The sequence below is a fragment of the Mirounga leonina genome, unplaced genomic scaffold (assembly GCF_011800145.1).
Source record: "Mirounga leonina isolate KUSES-001 unplaced genomic scaffold, KU_Mleo_1.0 Mir_82, whole genome shotgun sequence".
In the NCBI taxonomy this organism is placed as follows: Eukaryota; Metazoa; Chordata; class Mammalia; order Carnivora; family Phocidae; genus Mirounga; species Mirounga leonina.
In genome coordinates, this window is record NW_023270825.1 from 51,872,050 (window position 1) to 51,886,699 (window position 14,650).

The 14,650-nt window shown below is 36.5% G+C and overlaps 1 protein-coding gene across 3 annotated transcripts in view; it reads right to left on the reverse strand.

Moving 5' to 3' along the window:
- Positions 1-14,650, reverse strand: part of PRPF39 (pre-mRNA processing factor 39) — a 38,757-nt gene that overhangs the window by 14,712 nt on the left and 9,395 nt on the right. Inside the window, exons 2-7 of one of the 3 annotated variants that reach the window (XM_034993202.1) lie at positions 8,257-8,603; positions 7,681-7,806; positions 7,421-7,489; positions 7,155-7,317; positions 6,908-7,026; positions 1,469-1,636 (exon numbers count right to left, since the gene is read on the reverse strand). In XM_034993202.1, coding sequence (XP_034849093.1) covers positions 1,469-1,636; positions 6,908-7,026; positions 7,155-7,241 — 374 coding nt within the window. In that variant the 5' untranslated portion in view covers positions 7,242-7,317; positions 7,421-7,489; positions 7,681-7,806; positions 8,257-8,603. Of the gene's footprint in view, positions 1-1,468; positions 1,637-6,907; positions 7,027-7,154; positions 7,318-7,420; positions 7,490-7,680; positions 7,807-8,256; positions 8,604-14,650 lie in introns of those variants that run through there. The other 2 variants (XM_034993201.1, XM_034993203.1) reach the window with 2 other exon arrangements.

Sequence of the window (14,650 nt, forward strand, 5' to 3'; positions counted from 1 at the left end):
TATACCATTGATCCTAGAAGAACTGGTTTAGGAAAAGGCCTCCTATTTGTCTCATAAGGATTTTTAAAACCTTTGTACTCATTTATTCAACAAATATTCATCAAGCATTTCCATATGTCAAGTTTTGTGTTAATAATGTCTTTTATTAAGTGTCTTCCTAGGTCATTATACCGTAGAAACCTGGGCATCTCCTCTGTTTCATAAAAAACAGAGACCGTATATTCAGATCTACACAATTCCTATTCCTCATCTGGATCTGCATAACTTCTTCTATCTTTAGCAAATTGATCCACATAACTTTTTAGATGTTTCATAAAGTCTTCTACTTTTTTAGTAAAAAAATTTTGGAAAATCACTTACTTAAAAAGTACCTAAGTTTACAGGCTCTAACACTATACTACTTATAAAAGTTTTAACAAAAATGTAGAAAATATGGTAGCTAAAAAAAACAAGTATTTATCAACATAGCAAATACCTGTATACAAACTTTCTTGTTCAGAAAGACTTTGAGTCCTTATCAGTGGGATATTTTGAGTACATCAGAAAACAAAATGTGGAAATCACATCATACAGAATTAGTTGTTTTAACAGTACTCATAAAAATGAAATGATACCAGTCATGACAGAAAATCATAGTGGAAAATTTAAATGAAATTATTTTTGACTGAATAAAAACAGATTTAGACTTACTACATAAAATAGATCTTTCACTATCTTGGTATAAGGTAGTTATATGAATCACAAGAATGTACATTAAGTTTTTGTTTTAAGATTCTTTTTTTTTTTTTTTTAAAGTAATCTCTACACTCAACTTGGGGCTTGAACTTACAAGAGTCACATGCTCCATCGACAGAGCCAGTCAAGGTGCCCCGAGCAAATCATTAAGTTTTAAATAAGCATATTTATATGCCATGTACTCTATTAACTTAGTACCACAAAGAATAATTAAACTTGGGTTCTATTTTCTCATTCTTTCACCACTCTGAAATATCTTAGATAGGACTCCCATTATTCCTCATCCGTAAAATGGATAAAGAAAATCTTCTGTTTAAAAACAGTAAAGTTCCAGGGCGCCCAGGTGGCTCAGCTGGTTAGCGTCTGCCTTCGGCTCAGGTCATGATCCCAGAGTCCTGGGATCAAGCCCCAAGTCAGGCTCCCTGCTCAGCGGGGAGCCTGCTTCTCCCTCTCCTCCCTACTCATGCTCTCCATCACTATTTCTCTCTCTCAAATAAATAAATAAAATCTTTAAAAATAAATAAATAAAAACAGTAAAGTTCCTAAACATTTCATAAAGTATATGGGAAAATGTCAAAATTTGGAAGTGTGTAAACTGTGATTATCAAGCAAGAAAATTTATTCATTTGCATCTAAAAGAATCTCACATGACATTTCAAGAGAATTATAATCCTCAATATTAATTAATTACCTGAATAATCAAATATTTTAATGATTGGATTTTTTCACTCACCTCTGAAAATGGTGGCTATACAGCTGTGTTGGAATACCAAGAATACGATCATATATAGCTGTAACTTCTCTCAGGTTTCCCTGTTCATTTTCCCAGTTTATATACATTTCCCACAGTCTGTCAGATCGGAAATCTGTTCCTGCAGCTAGAACCGCATGCTCGAAAGTTCTGAAAAATTAAATTACCTCTAAGTTATCTTTCCAAGATAAAATCACTTTTAAAATATTATTTCTGCACCTTCCAATATATACAAATATCAAATCATTAAGTTGTACAACTGAATTTGTCAATTATACAATTTTTTTAAAAAAATTAAAAATAAAAATAAAACCTTTCTAAATTTCAGAAGATTGTACTAAATTCAAAATTACATTCAACTGCTTCCTATACAAGTAGGGAGTAAAAAGCAGAAGAAATAGAAAACTGTACAACAGCTACATTTTAAAGAGTAAGGAAACAAAGGGAATATGTGTACTTCTATGTAATTTTATCTTATACAGAATTACAATGCAAAAATGTACACATTACAAACATATAAAGAGTGACAATGCAGACACTTAAATATTTGTGATGTGAAATGTTTGTCAAATAGATTCATTGATAGCAGAAAACAGACAAATTTTATCTCAATTTAAGGAGTAATTTTCTGGCAAAATAATTCTCCAAGAAGGGACCCAACTGCCTTGGTAAGGTAATGAGAAGTATACATATGTTTTAAAACTTTCAGAAGTCTCTCCTGATTCTAAAATTACAGATTACTAAAAAACAAAAACAAACCACCACCACCTTGTGTTTTTAAACTACCTAACTCATTTCAAGAAATTTTTGTAAGCAATTTTAATCATTGGATTTGATATCCCAATGGGATAAAACTTTTAGATACATATTTTCAAAATATTATCTTACAATCCAGAGGGATTTTTAAAACTATACTACCTGTATTAATCTACAACCTTAATTCCAATCAAAGCTCCAACAAATTTTGAGTGGAACAGGTAAAACAAATTCTAACATACAGCTAACATGCAAAAAGAACAATGCAGAGGGCATTTTCCTGAAAGATATCAAAAGAAATTAGGAAGCTAGGGCGCCTGGGTGGCTCAGTCGTTGGGCGTCTGCCTTCGGCTCAGGTCATGATCCCAGGGTCCTGGGATCGAGCCCCGCATCAGGCTCCCTGCTCCATGGGAAGCCTGCTTCTCCCTCTGCTGCTCGCCCTGCTTGTGTTCCCTCTCTCCCTGCCTCTCTCTGTAAAATAAATAAAAATCTTAAAAAAAAAAAAAAAGTGCTAAAACTGGAGGATGTTAATATACGCATAAAGGATTAAGAGTATGTGTTTATGCACGTGTGCGCACAAGTGTATGTTTGTGTCTGAGGTTTTCAAGACAGTAAAATACATGTTACTGCCCCTGCAGAATCCCAAAATGATTCAAGAAATTAACGCACCAGACACTAAGAAAAGTGGAGGGAGTTGGGAGAGGAAATATGGTAAGAAAGTAATGAACTAAAGACAGGATGTTTACAAGAAGATCGCCTTAAAGAATGGTAAGATACCTTAAACCTCCTTTCCTGCCCAGCTATGGTATTTCAGGAGCTAGGTATACATTCCCCAGGCAGATCAGATGATCCTTCAATGAGAAACTGCCTGGCACAATAGTAAAATATAAGGATACCAACACTGGGATTCCCCCAACAAAAACCTGAGTGGCCATTTGATCGCCCTACTGTGAAGCCCACCAAGCCAGCTAATAATACCTGCATATAAAGCACACAGAGCTTACATTCAGTTTATTAAAATCTAATCTTTTGGAGTGCCTGGGTGGCTCAGTCGTTAAGCATCTGCCTTCGGCTCAGGTCATGATCTCAGGGTCCTGGGATTGAGCCCCACATCGGGCTCCCTGCTCGGCTGGGAGCCTGCTTCTCCCTCTCCCACTCCCCCTGCTTGTGTCCCCTCTCTTGCTGTGTCTCTGTCAAATAAATAAATAAAATCTTTAAAAAAAAAACCTCATCTTTTTTTAAAAGATATTATTTATTTGAGATAGAGTGTGTGCACGGGGCGGGGGTGGGCAGGAGAGAAGCAGGCTCCCCACTGAGCAGGGCTCCACATGGGGCTCAATCCCAGGACCCTGGGATCATGACCTGAGCTGAAGGCAGATGCTTAACTGACTGAGCCACCCAGGTGCCCCTAAAATCTATCTTTAACATGAGCAGAAATCCAGAAATCAGACAAGTCAGAGATGAAAACAAATGAACAAAAATATGGGGCGCCAGGGTGGCTCAGTCGGTTAAACGTCTGCCTTTGGCTCAGGTCATGATCCCAGACTCCTGGGATAGAGCCTTGCATTGGGCTCCATGCTCAGCAGGGAGCCTTCTTCTCCCTCTCCCTCTGCCTGCCTTGCCTGTCTGCCTACTTGTGATTTCGGTCAAATAAATCTTTAAAAAAAAAAAAAAAAAAGAAGAGTAAACAAAAACACTTCAGAGAAAACCGTGATGGGAGAAGAGGATAACTTTAACAGTCCTTAGTACTTTTTAAAAAGTAATAAAAAGGGGCGCCTGGGTGGCTCAGTCGTTGAGCGTCTGCCTTTGGCTCAGGTCATGATCCCAGCGTCCTGGGATTGAGCCCTGCATCGGGCTCCCTGCTCAGTGGAGAGCCTGCTTCTCCTCTCCCACTCCCCCAGCCTGTGTTCCCTCTCTCACTGTGTCTCTCTCTGTCAAATAAATAAAATCTTAAAAAAAAAAAAAAGTAATAAAAAGATATTAAGCCATGTAACAAAGAATAGGAAGAGATAAGAAAAGGAACAATAAAAAAAAAAAGGGGGCGCCTGGGTGGCTCAGTCGTTAAGCGTCTGCCTTCGGCTCAGGTCATGATCCCAGGGTCCTGGGATCGAGCCCCGCATCGGGCTCCCTGCTCCGCGGGAGGCCTGCTTCTCCCTCTCCCACTCCCCCTGCTTGTGTTCCCTCTCTCGCTGTGTCTCTCTCTGTCAAAGAAATAAATAAAATCTTAGAGAAAAAAAAAAAAAAAAAAAAAAGATTCTTGGACATTAAAAAAATGATGGCAGATAGGAAAAATCCAATACAAGGGTCAAGGAAATACCTCAAAAAGCCCAACAAAATCTGACATGTAAAAAGTAAAAACAAAAATAAGAAAATTAAATGATTAAAACATAAGATCCAATGTCTAACTATTAAAAACAATAGAGAAAACCATAGGAAGGGAATTATCAACCTAAGAATATACACAATAATAACATGTTTTTTTTTAATTTTATTATTTTTTTAAGCAAACTCTATGCCCAACATGGAGCTCAACTCATGACCCCAAGATCAAAAGCTGAATGCTATACTGACTGAGCCAGCCAGGTATCCCAATAATAACATTTCTCAGAAGAGAAAGACATGAGCACCCTAGATTGAAAAGGCCCACTAAGTAAACACAATAAATTAGAAAAAGAAAACCCACATCAAAGCATATCATTATAAAACTGCATTTATAGCAAAGATAAAGAGAACATTTTAAAAGCATCCATGAGGAAAAACAAATCATACAAAGGGAATCCAGAGAGTTACCATACTTCTCAATAACACCACCAGAAGCTGTAAGAGTGAAGAGATGCCTTCAAAGCCCTAAGGAAAAATTACTTCCAACTCAAAATTCTATACCCCACTGATCAACTGGGTGTTTCAGACTTACAAACTCTTCATTTTTTTTCACCCCAAGCATCCTTTATCAAGAAGTTATAGGATGCACTCTTCTATAAAGGTAGGCATCAGCCAAGAAAAAACAGGATCTAAAAAACTCTCAAAATTAGAGCTTGAAACCCAGGAAAGAGGTAAAGGTATCTCCTAGAATCATGATGAGGAAATCTCAAAATAACTGCTGTGTGGCAGAAACAGAACAGAACAGAGCAACCAATCCAGACTACAGAAAGAGAAGGTTCCAAGGATATCCTCCAAGAGGAAGGGTAAAAAATGGAATTTACAAATTTCAGAGTATAATTCCCTTTCACAATTTTCAGAGTAAGTAGAATAACACTAGATATATACATTTTTTAGCTTCCAAAAAATGTACATAGCATTTGTACACTGTGGAAAGTCAGTTATGAGTACTAACTACCGAAAGCAGCTGTTGGAAGGGGTTAGGAAATTTTAAATGTTCAAAGAAAACTAAGCAAGTGGGAAAAGGGAGGTAAGGATAAAAAGGGGTAATTAACTCCAGGAAAAATAAAAGGCTTTGAAACCTATCTATATGGGAAAAGATATGGGAAGACAGAGTATAAGTGAACTAAAAATCTCATCTACCGTAACAAAATCATAATGTAATGAAGAGAGAGAAAGAGCTACTATTATAAACATACAGGAAAATATAAGAAACAGCTACAATACTTGAAGAGGGACTGCTTTTTGTTATAAGCAGTTTAACACTGACTTTTTAAACTATATGCACACATTTTGATAAAAATAAAAACCAAAAACACATTTAAAATTTCCTATAATCAATAAGAAAAGGACAATCCAGAAGTAAAATGAGCAAATGATATGAACAGGCAATGAGCAAATGGCGTATACAAGTACACAAAAAGACGGCAAACTGGGATGAGCAGCCTAGAGATAGGCAACCTAAAATTGCCTGAGTTATCACTGGAGGTTAAAGAGAATGTGGCACAGCTATGGGAAAATATGACTACTCTCATATACTGTGGGAGTTTAAAATTGATACCACTTTTGAAAGAACATTTGATAAAAGTTGTGTGTTCTTTGACAAAAGTTCCATTTCTAGCATGCTCTACATAAATAATGACTAATACAAACATGTTTCCTGCGCCACTGATTATTTCCTATAAATAAGGATTTGGGCAAATAAAATACAGTACTTTGATACCACAAAATACTTTTTTTTTTTTTTTGAAGATTTTATTTATTTATTTGAGAGAGAGAGAATGAGAGAGAGCAAGCACATGAGAGGGGGGAGGGTCAGAGGGAGAAGCAGACTCCCTCCCGAGCAGGGAGCCTGATGCAGGACTCAATCCCGGGACTCCAGGATCATGACCTGAGCCGAAGGCAGTCGCTTAACCAACTGAGCCTGCAATGCCTGAAAAATTACGATAGGGAGAGATTCCAAAACATTGTTACATTAAAAAAAAGAATCAAGTATGTACAACACACACACGTACACACATCCGTATGTATATGAAAGAACACACAATTCATAAACCACAAAGGGAATGGGATTGGGAACATAAGTAATGGGGTGTGAAATGAGGGCATTACCATCTGTAATTTTTATAATCATGCATAAGTTTATTACATGTTTCATTTTTTTAAATAGTGAAAAAGAAATGTATGTTAAACATTCAGTTTAGCATTCACGAGTAGTTCTCTTATCAACATCAGAATACTTATTTCTACTTCAAAGGCATTTGAAAATATCAATGTTTAGCATACCCTCTTATTGTACTATTTGTCTCAGATTCACCAGGGTCCAATGTTTCTTTTAAGAAGTTTATATAATGTATCCATAGGTCAACACTAAGAGGTATTGCCTGAAGCCCCCGACGATACACCTAAGAAGAAAACAACAAACTGTACTTCAAATATTTAATTATTTCTTAACAGAGAGGCAACACTGTGTTATCCGGTGAACCTTAGAAATACTAATTACTGGAATTTTGTTTAAATAATCTACCATTACCATTTGGGTGGAGGTTGGATAGAACATGGCAATGTTCTGATCCCCACGTGCAGAGTCTTGATCTTCAAAGCGCAGCAGTCCCTGCATTCTGACCGGGTTGTGTGGGCAGGCTTTGGGTTACAGACCATAGGGCACAGACCCATTAGAGCATCAATGACAGCGTCTGACCAAAAATGCAATAAGACGTAGCAAATGTGACTAGCAAACCAACTATATTGTTTGGAAAATGAGAAATAAATGTAAGTGAGAGAAAAGCCCTGCCCTACTTGTTAAGCTGCAGTGTAATACAGAGGCTTGCACTGCAAAGCTTGACAAACTGTAGAGGTTTAACGCACCTGCCAACAAAGAGAGAAAATATTAGCTACAAATGCCACAAGAGTGACAAATGCAAATAAAATACCCTATAAAATTGTTTGACCATAAATCGTAGGTACTGCCAGCCAAAAAAAAAAAAAAAAGTTTTTGTTTCGTTATTATTTGGCTTACAGTACCTAATGGAGATAATTTTATTCAGTAATGTACGCACCTCATCTGATTGTTTAATGTTGTCATGCCGCTTTTCAAGGTCTGCATACTTTTTCCAGTAACCATAGCAATACGGATAGTGTATGAAAAATTTGTCAAATGCTTTCCTGGCAGCCATCAAGTGATTCTGATGAAAATAAAACAAGGTGTTTAAAAATCCTGGAAGTTTGTGTCACAAAAATAGTTATTATTTCTTCCAAATGTATTATCTCAAATAAAATAAACTGGCAGATTTAAAAACCACACACACACAGATCTTTTTCCTGCATATTACAGTCTTATCCTTTGAAACAAAAGGAAGTAATTCTGTCAAATAGCAAGGTAACTTTTTATTTCAGTGATTATACACACACGTATGCACACACACCAATTACTACAAATATTAGACTTTGTACTAATATTGACAAATACATACAAATGCTATGTTATTTTTAAAGCTAAAAAATGTACATATCTAATGTTATTCAACTTAATCTGAAAATTATAAAAGAGGCAATTTTAATTACAAAACAGTAAACCTCATCTGATATTACTTGATTAATCTGTCCCTTCTAGTCCCATTTAAATAGTTACTAACCTCCTGTTCTACATACTGAAGCAAATATACCCAGCCTGTAAAATCCTGAGGATTGTTTTCTACAGTTTTCCAGAATTTTTCATATTCTGGAGGGAAATTTGCTTCCGTTTCTGTCACTGGAAGGTCCACAGCATTTGTTATTTCATTTTCTTCTGTAGTTGCATTCACATTAGGAGATCCATCAGGGGACTGTTCCATTTCCGTAACATTCATAATCTCAGTACTGAAATCAGCAGACTGTTCTACCACTACCTCTGAACTGTTGCCTGTGCTGCCATTACTAGAATTTCTGTACTCATCCATGTGAGAATTTTGCATAGTTGTTTATTTCGTCTTCAGTTAATGATCTGTGGAAACACAAAGAGGAACATCTTCCAAATGTTTATTTGGCATCATCAAAACCACCTTTTAAAAGCCCCAGTTAGCTATTAAAGGAATATATTAATTTCATTCTTGATCTCTGAACAATGGAACCACTTAATCAAAGAATACATGTATGTTAAATCTGGGAAAATGTTGAAATTTTATCTCCAGAAAAATTGCATTAGCCATGTAGCAAGACACTTTCAGTTGCCTATCCAGTATCCCTTTACCATCTTCCTAGTGAACAATGTTTTTGGTCAGAGTAGCAATATATCTAGCCCCATGTAGGGAATCATGGAACTGCTACAGAGCTCTGGGAAAGATTTTGCTTTTCTGAGAAAAAGGGACAGTCACAAATAGTGTAGATTCCACCACTTTCTTATCACCCTGAATGTGAACATATCTAAAACAACCTATGTCCTTAAAGCAGCCAATAAGGGATGGGCAAGGAAAATTAAGAAATGCCAGCACTGACGTCATCAGTTACTAATAACACAATGCCAACTTCACACTGTGTGCAAAAATAAATCCCTATTTGTTTAAACTTATTAGCAATAGACAGGTTTTCTATTACTTGAAGACAAATGAAGTCCTAACTGATTAACCCACTAACAATGCATGGAAATGGCCATTTCTCCATCTCCTCCTATCAGCACTAAATATCATAAAACCTAATTTTTGTTTATTTGATTAAAAAAGAAAAAGCAGTACCTCATTGTGATTTGCATTTCTTTAACTATGAGAAAGCTGGATTTCTATTTTTTTCTTAAATGCCTTCACATCCTTATTACATTACTAATTTTTATTCTTATTGGTTTGTACAAGATCTTTGTAAACTAAGGAGATAAGATCTTTATAATATACATTATAAAACATTTTTTGTGAGTTTTTCTTACTAGTTTTTTTGTGTATATAGAGGATATCTTGTAAATTGTCAAGCAGATATGAAATCCAAATTTTAAAACATGTTTAAAACATTATTTCAAAATATAGTATGAAGCAAATTTTATGCCAACAAAGGAGAAATTTAACATGTTAAGTCAGGAGACCTTCTGAGGTTGAATGCCACTGGAAGAATTAACTATAACCAAATAAATCTAAGGAATGTTAAAAAAGAAGCGGGGATGGACGCCTGGGTGGCTCAGTCGGTTGAGCAGCCAACTCTTGGTTTTGGCTCAGGTAATGATCTCACGATCCTGGGGTCAAGCCCTGCTGGGGCTCTGTGCTCAGGGAAGTCGGCTTGAGGATTCTCTCTCCTCCCCCTCCCCCCACTCATGCATGTGCATGCACTCTCTCTCTCAAATAAATCTTTAAAAAAAAGTGGTGGGGGAGAAGAGGAGAAGAGAAAAATAAGGGAAGGGAGTGGTTCGAGTGGAGACAAAAAGTTAATGCCTAATATATGTCTAGTCTATGTTACATTCCTGGTAATATTTAAGTACAAGATAAAGTCATTACTCTAGGACTTATTAATTCATTGGAGAGAGATCAAAAACAGACAAAAGAGAGAGAGAATTCTAAATGAAACAAAGTCAAAGTTTAGAGAAATCAACTGAAAATTATGGCCATATAGAAGAGCTTCATGAAATACAAAACTGGATCTTAACTTTGAAAAACTGTAAGTTTTAGAACAATAGAAAAAGAATTATTATTCCAGAATAGAGAAAAGCCCACTCGACTTGATAGAAAAATCCTTCTTGACAGTAGACAACAAACAAGTAGAAATTAGAACTAATTCGAAGAAGAGAGTGACCCAACCAGAATGAACAGCTTTTACATTGAGGAAGAGGAAGGGTAAGCAGCAGAGAAGGCAGGGTATAGCCAGAGGAATTTGAGAGGAAATGATAGAAGTAAATCTACAGAGGCATCTGATAAGAGATAATACAAGAAGCAAACCTAGTTGGTACACAGTAAAAGAGAATCCAAAGTAATAGACTATCAGAAAAAAAATGTCCTTCCCATTAGCTTTTCCAGGTTTGAGCCATTTGAGGCCCTAGAAAAAGGCAAAGAAGTTCTCAATTTATTTTCTCTTTTTCCCCTTCCTTTAAAGAAAAGACACATTTGAAGATCAATTTTCCATATGCAAATCAGTCATTGGTTTGTGTCTTTTGATTTCAAAGCCACTGTCAAACAAACAAAATGTTGGTTGATACATTGAGTCATTACCACCAGCCCTATTCTAATTGCATATTTAAGTGGAACATAATGGTTTCTCCTGCAATCAGCAAATTTACCACACGCTTGCATCTTCAGAGATTATCAATTACTCCACACCCTGCAATCAAAATGCTGTAAAAAGAACTAAGAACATCATCCTTACCCTTAGGGAGATCATTTTTCTGATTACTCCAAAAATCACAGAGCCAAAAGAAGAATACACTAAAGTTATTTTTTTAATAAGTTATTCCAACATATTCTTCATAATGTGGCAGTTAACTAGTCCCACTTTATTCTTGACAACAATCAATAACTTCCAATTATCAACATAAAACAGCAAAGGGGCAAAAAATATCAAAAGGAAGGAGACGACTGTGGTTTTAGCATAAAGACAACCAAACCAACAGAACAAAGAGCCCAGAAATAAACTTTTGCATATATAATTAAATGATTTTCAACAAGGATACCAAGATCATTCAACAAAGAAAGGGCAGTTTAACAAAAGGTGCTGGAAAACTGGATATTCACATGCAAAAGAATGAAGTTGGAGCTTTACCTTATACCACATACAAAAATTAACTCAAAATGAATTCAAAGCCTGAAGGTAAAACCTAAAACTATAAAATTTCTAGAAGAAAACATACGGGAAATCTTCATGATACTGGACTTGGCAATGATTTCCTGGAAATGACACCAAAAACAAAGGGAACAAAAGTAAAAACAGACAAATGGGCTATCTCGAAGTTTAAAACCTTTGTGCATCAGAGAACACAGTCAACGGAGTGAAAAGACAACATAAGAATAGGAGGAAATATCTGTAAATCTTATATCCAATTATGGGTTAATATCCAGTATATATAAAGAACTACCACTCAGAAACAAAAAAGTAACTTGATTTAAAAATGGGTAAAAGACTTCAACAGAATCTCTCCAAAGATGATATACAAATGGCCAACAAGCATATGAACGAACAGATACTCAACATCACTAATCATCAGAAGAACACAAATCAAAATCACAATGAGGTATCTCATCACAACCATTATGGTAGCTACTACAAAAACAAAAAAAACAAAATAAGTCTTGGCAAGGATGAGAAACTGGAATCCTTGCACACTGTTGGTAGGACTGTAAAATGATGCAACAGCTACAGAAAACAGTATGAAGGTTCCTGATAAAATTAAAAACAGAACTACTATATATGACCAAAGAATCCCACTTGGTATATATCCAAATTAACTAAAAGCAGGGACTCAAAGAGCTACATGCACGCCCACATTCACAGCAGCACAACCCACAACAGCCAAAAGGAGCAAGCAACTCAAATGTCCACTGACAGATGAATAAACAAAATGTAGTATATACAATTAAATATTATTCAGCCTTTAGGGTGTTTTTTTTAGAGAGGGAAAAAGAATGAGAGAGAGCGCCCAAGCAAGCAAGAGGAGAGGGGCAGAGAGAGACTCTTAAGCAGTCTCCACACCCAGCACAGAGCCGAAGCAGGGCTCAATCTCTCAACCCCGAGATCACAACCGGAGCCTAAATCAAGAGTGTGATGCTTAATCAACTGAGCCATCCAGGCGCCCCTCTTTAGCCTTTAAAATGAAAGAAATCCTGTCATATTCTATATGGATGAACCTTGAGGACATTATGCTAAGTGAAGTAAGCCAGTCACAAAAAAAGAAACTGTATGATTCTACTTATATGAGGTATCTAGAGTAATCAAATTCATAGAAACAAAATAGAATGCAGTTACCAGGGAATGCAGTGAGGGAGAAAAGGGGAGCTGTTTAATGAGTATAGTTTCAGATTTGTAAAATTAAAAGTTCTGGTAATCTGTTTACAACCATGTGAATATACTTAACACTACTGAACTATACACTTAAAACAGTTAAGGTAAATTTTATGTTATGTGGCTTTTATCACCAAAAAAAAGTAAAACAACAGCTTAGTTATAAGTAAATTAGGAAATATAAAGTACAAAAGACTAGGAATTAGAATTTGCAAATCCTTTTTTTTTTTTTTAAGATTTTATTTATTTGAGAGAGACAGAGATAGAGAGCACAAACAGGGAGAAGAGAGAGAAGCAACCTCCCCGATGAGCAGGGAGCCCAACATGGGGCTCGATCCCAGAACCCTGGGATCATGACCTGGGCCAAAAGCAGATGCTTAACTGACTGAGCCCCCCCGGTACCCATCCAAATCCTTTTTTCATCATGAGATATAGTACAGTAAATATTAGAATGAACAGGACTAAGGGGAGTGAGTCTAAGTTCTCTCCCTTAATAGCATGTGATCCTACATCAGTCTTACTTTCCTCACTTCTAAATTAGGGACTAACAATATTTGCATAGGGCTGTTGAGAACATCAGATGAGATAAAAGCATGTGGAAGTCTATAAATTCACATAAATCAAAGTATCACTGCAAACAAATTCCTCAAATAGCATTTTCCAATCCTGATGTTATACTTCAAAATAACCGAGGAGGGTGCCTGGGTAGCTCAGTCGTTAAACATCTGCCTTGGCTTGGGTCGTGATCCCAGGGTTCTGGGATCGAGCCCCTCACTGGGCTCCCTGATCAGCGGGAAGCCTGCTTCTTCCTCTCTAACTCCCCCTGCTTGTATTCCAACTCTCACTATCTCTCTGTCAAATAAATAAAATCTTTTAAAATAAAAATAAAAAATAAAAATAAAATAACTGAGGAAAAGACAAAAGAATTTTTTTTTAAGATTTTATTTATTTATTTATTTGACAGAGAGATAGAGCACAAGTAGGCAGAGTGGCAGGCAGAGGGAGAAGCAGGCTCTCTGCTGAGCAGGGAGCCAGACGTGGGGCTCGATCCCAGGACCCCAGGATCATGACCTGAGCTGAAGGTAGCCACTTAACCGACTGAGCCACCCAGGTGCCCTGACAAAAGAATTTTTGCAGAAGTTTTAAAAGGAGGAAAAAAGCTGTTGACTTTGACTCCATAAAACCAGCAGACAACAGAGTTTATCTGGAGGTCTATCTTATTTCTTGATTTTTCAATTTTAGACATTTTTTGCTCTTACTAGATTCCTGATCTCAGGGTGGTGAGTTTGAGCCCTATGTTAAGCTTTCAGATTACTTAAAAAAAAAAAAAAAAAAGGTTTTGAAGGAATCTTTTCATTGTTTCCTAGCACAGGGTGTTGCTTTTTTTTTTTGAAGATCTATTCATTTGAGAGAGAGCTTACGCACTAGCACAGAGGGGAGGGGCTGAAGGAGAGGGAGGGAGGGAAGAAGAGAGAGTCCCAAGCCAACTTTACCCTGAACGCAGAGCCCAACACAGGGCTCAATCCCACAACCCCAAGATCACAACCTGAGTTGAAACCAAGAGTTGGACACTTAACCGACTATGTCACCCAGGCGCCCCTAGGGTGTTGCTATTGAGAAAACTCCTCTATTTGAGACCTGTTTTTCTCCATGGTAGCTTTTAATCCAGGTGTTCTGAAATTCCAAAATGATGAGCCTTAGGGTAAGTCTTTTCTACTCATTCTGCTGGCATTCATTCAGAAGGCCTATTTTACTCTAGATATTTACATCATTCAATTCTTATATTCGATATTTATCATTTATGTAATAATTTTCTTCCCTTGGTTTTCTATTTTATCTTTGTTGAACTCACATTACTCAGTTGTTGGACCTCCTGGACTGATCCTCTACTTTTCTTACCTTTTCCTACATTTTTCCCCCATCCCTATGACTCATTCTACTCTGAGTGATCACTTTTACTAGATTTTTAATATATGAATGAAAATTTTAATTCCCTTTTTTTACTCTGAATAATCCATTTTACAGTCTCCTATTCCTGTTTCACTGCTACAATATCTCCTATGTCTCTATAAATCACTTTAAATT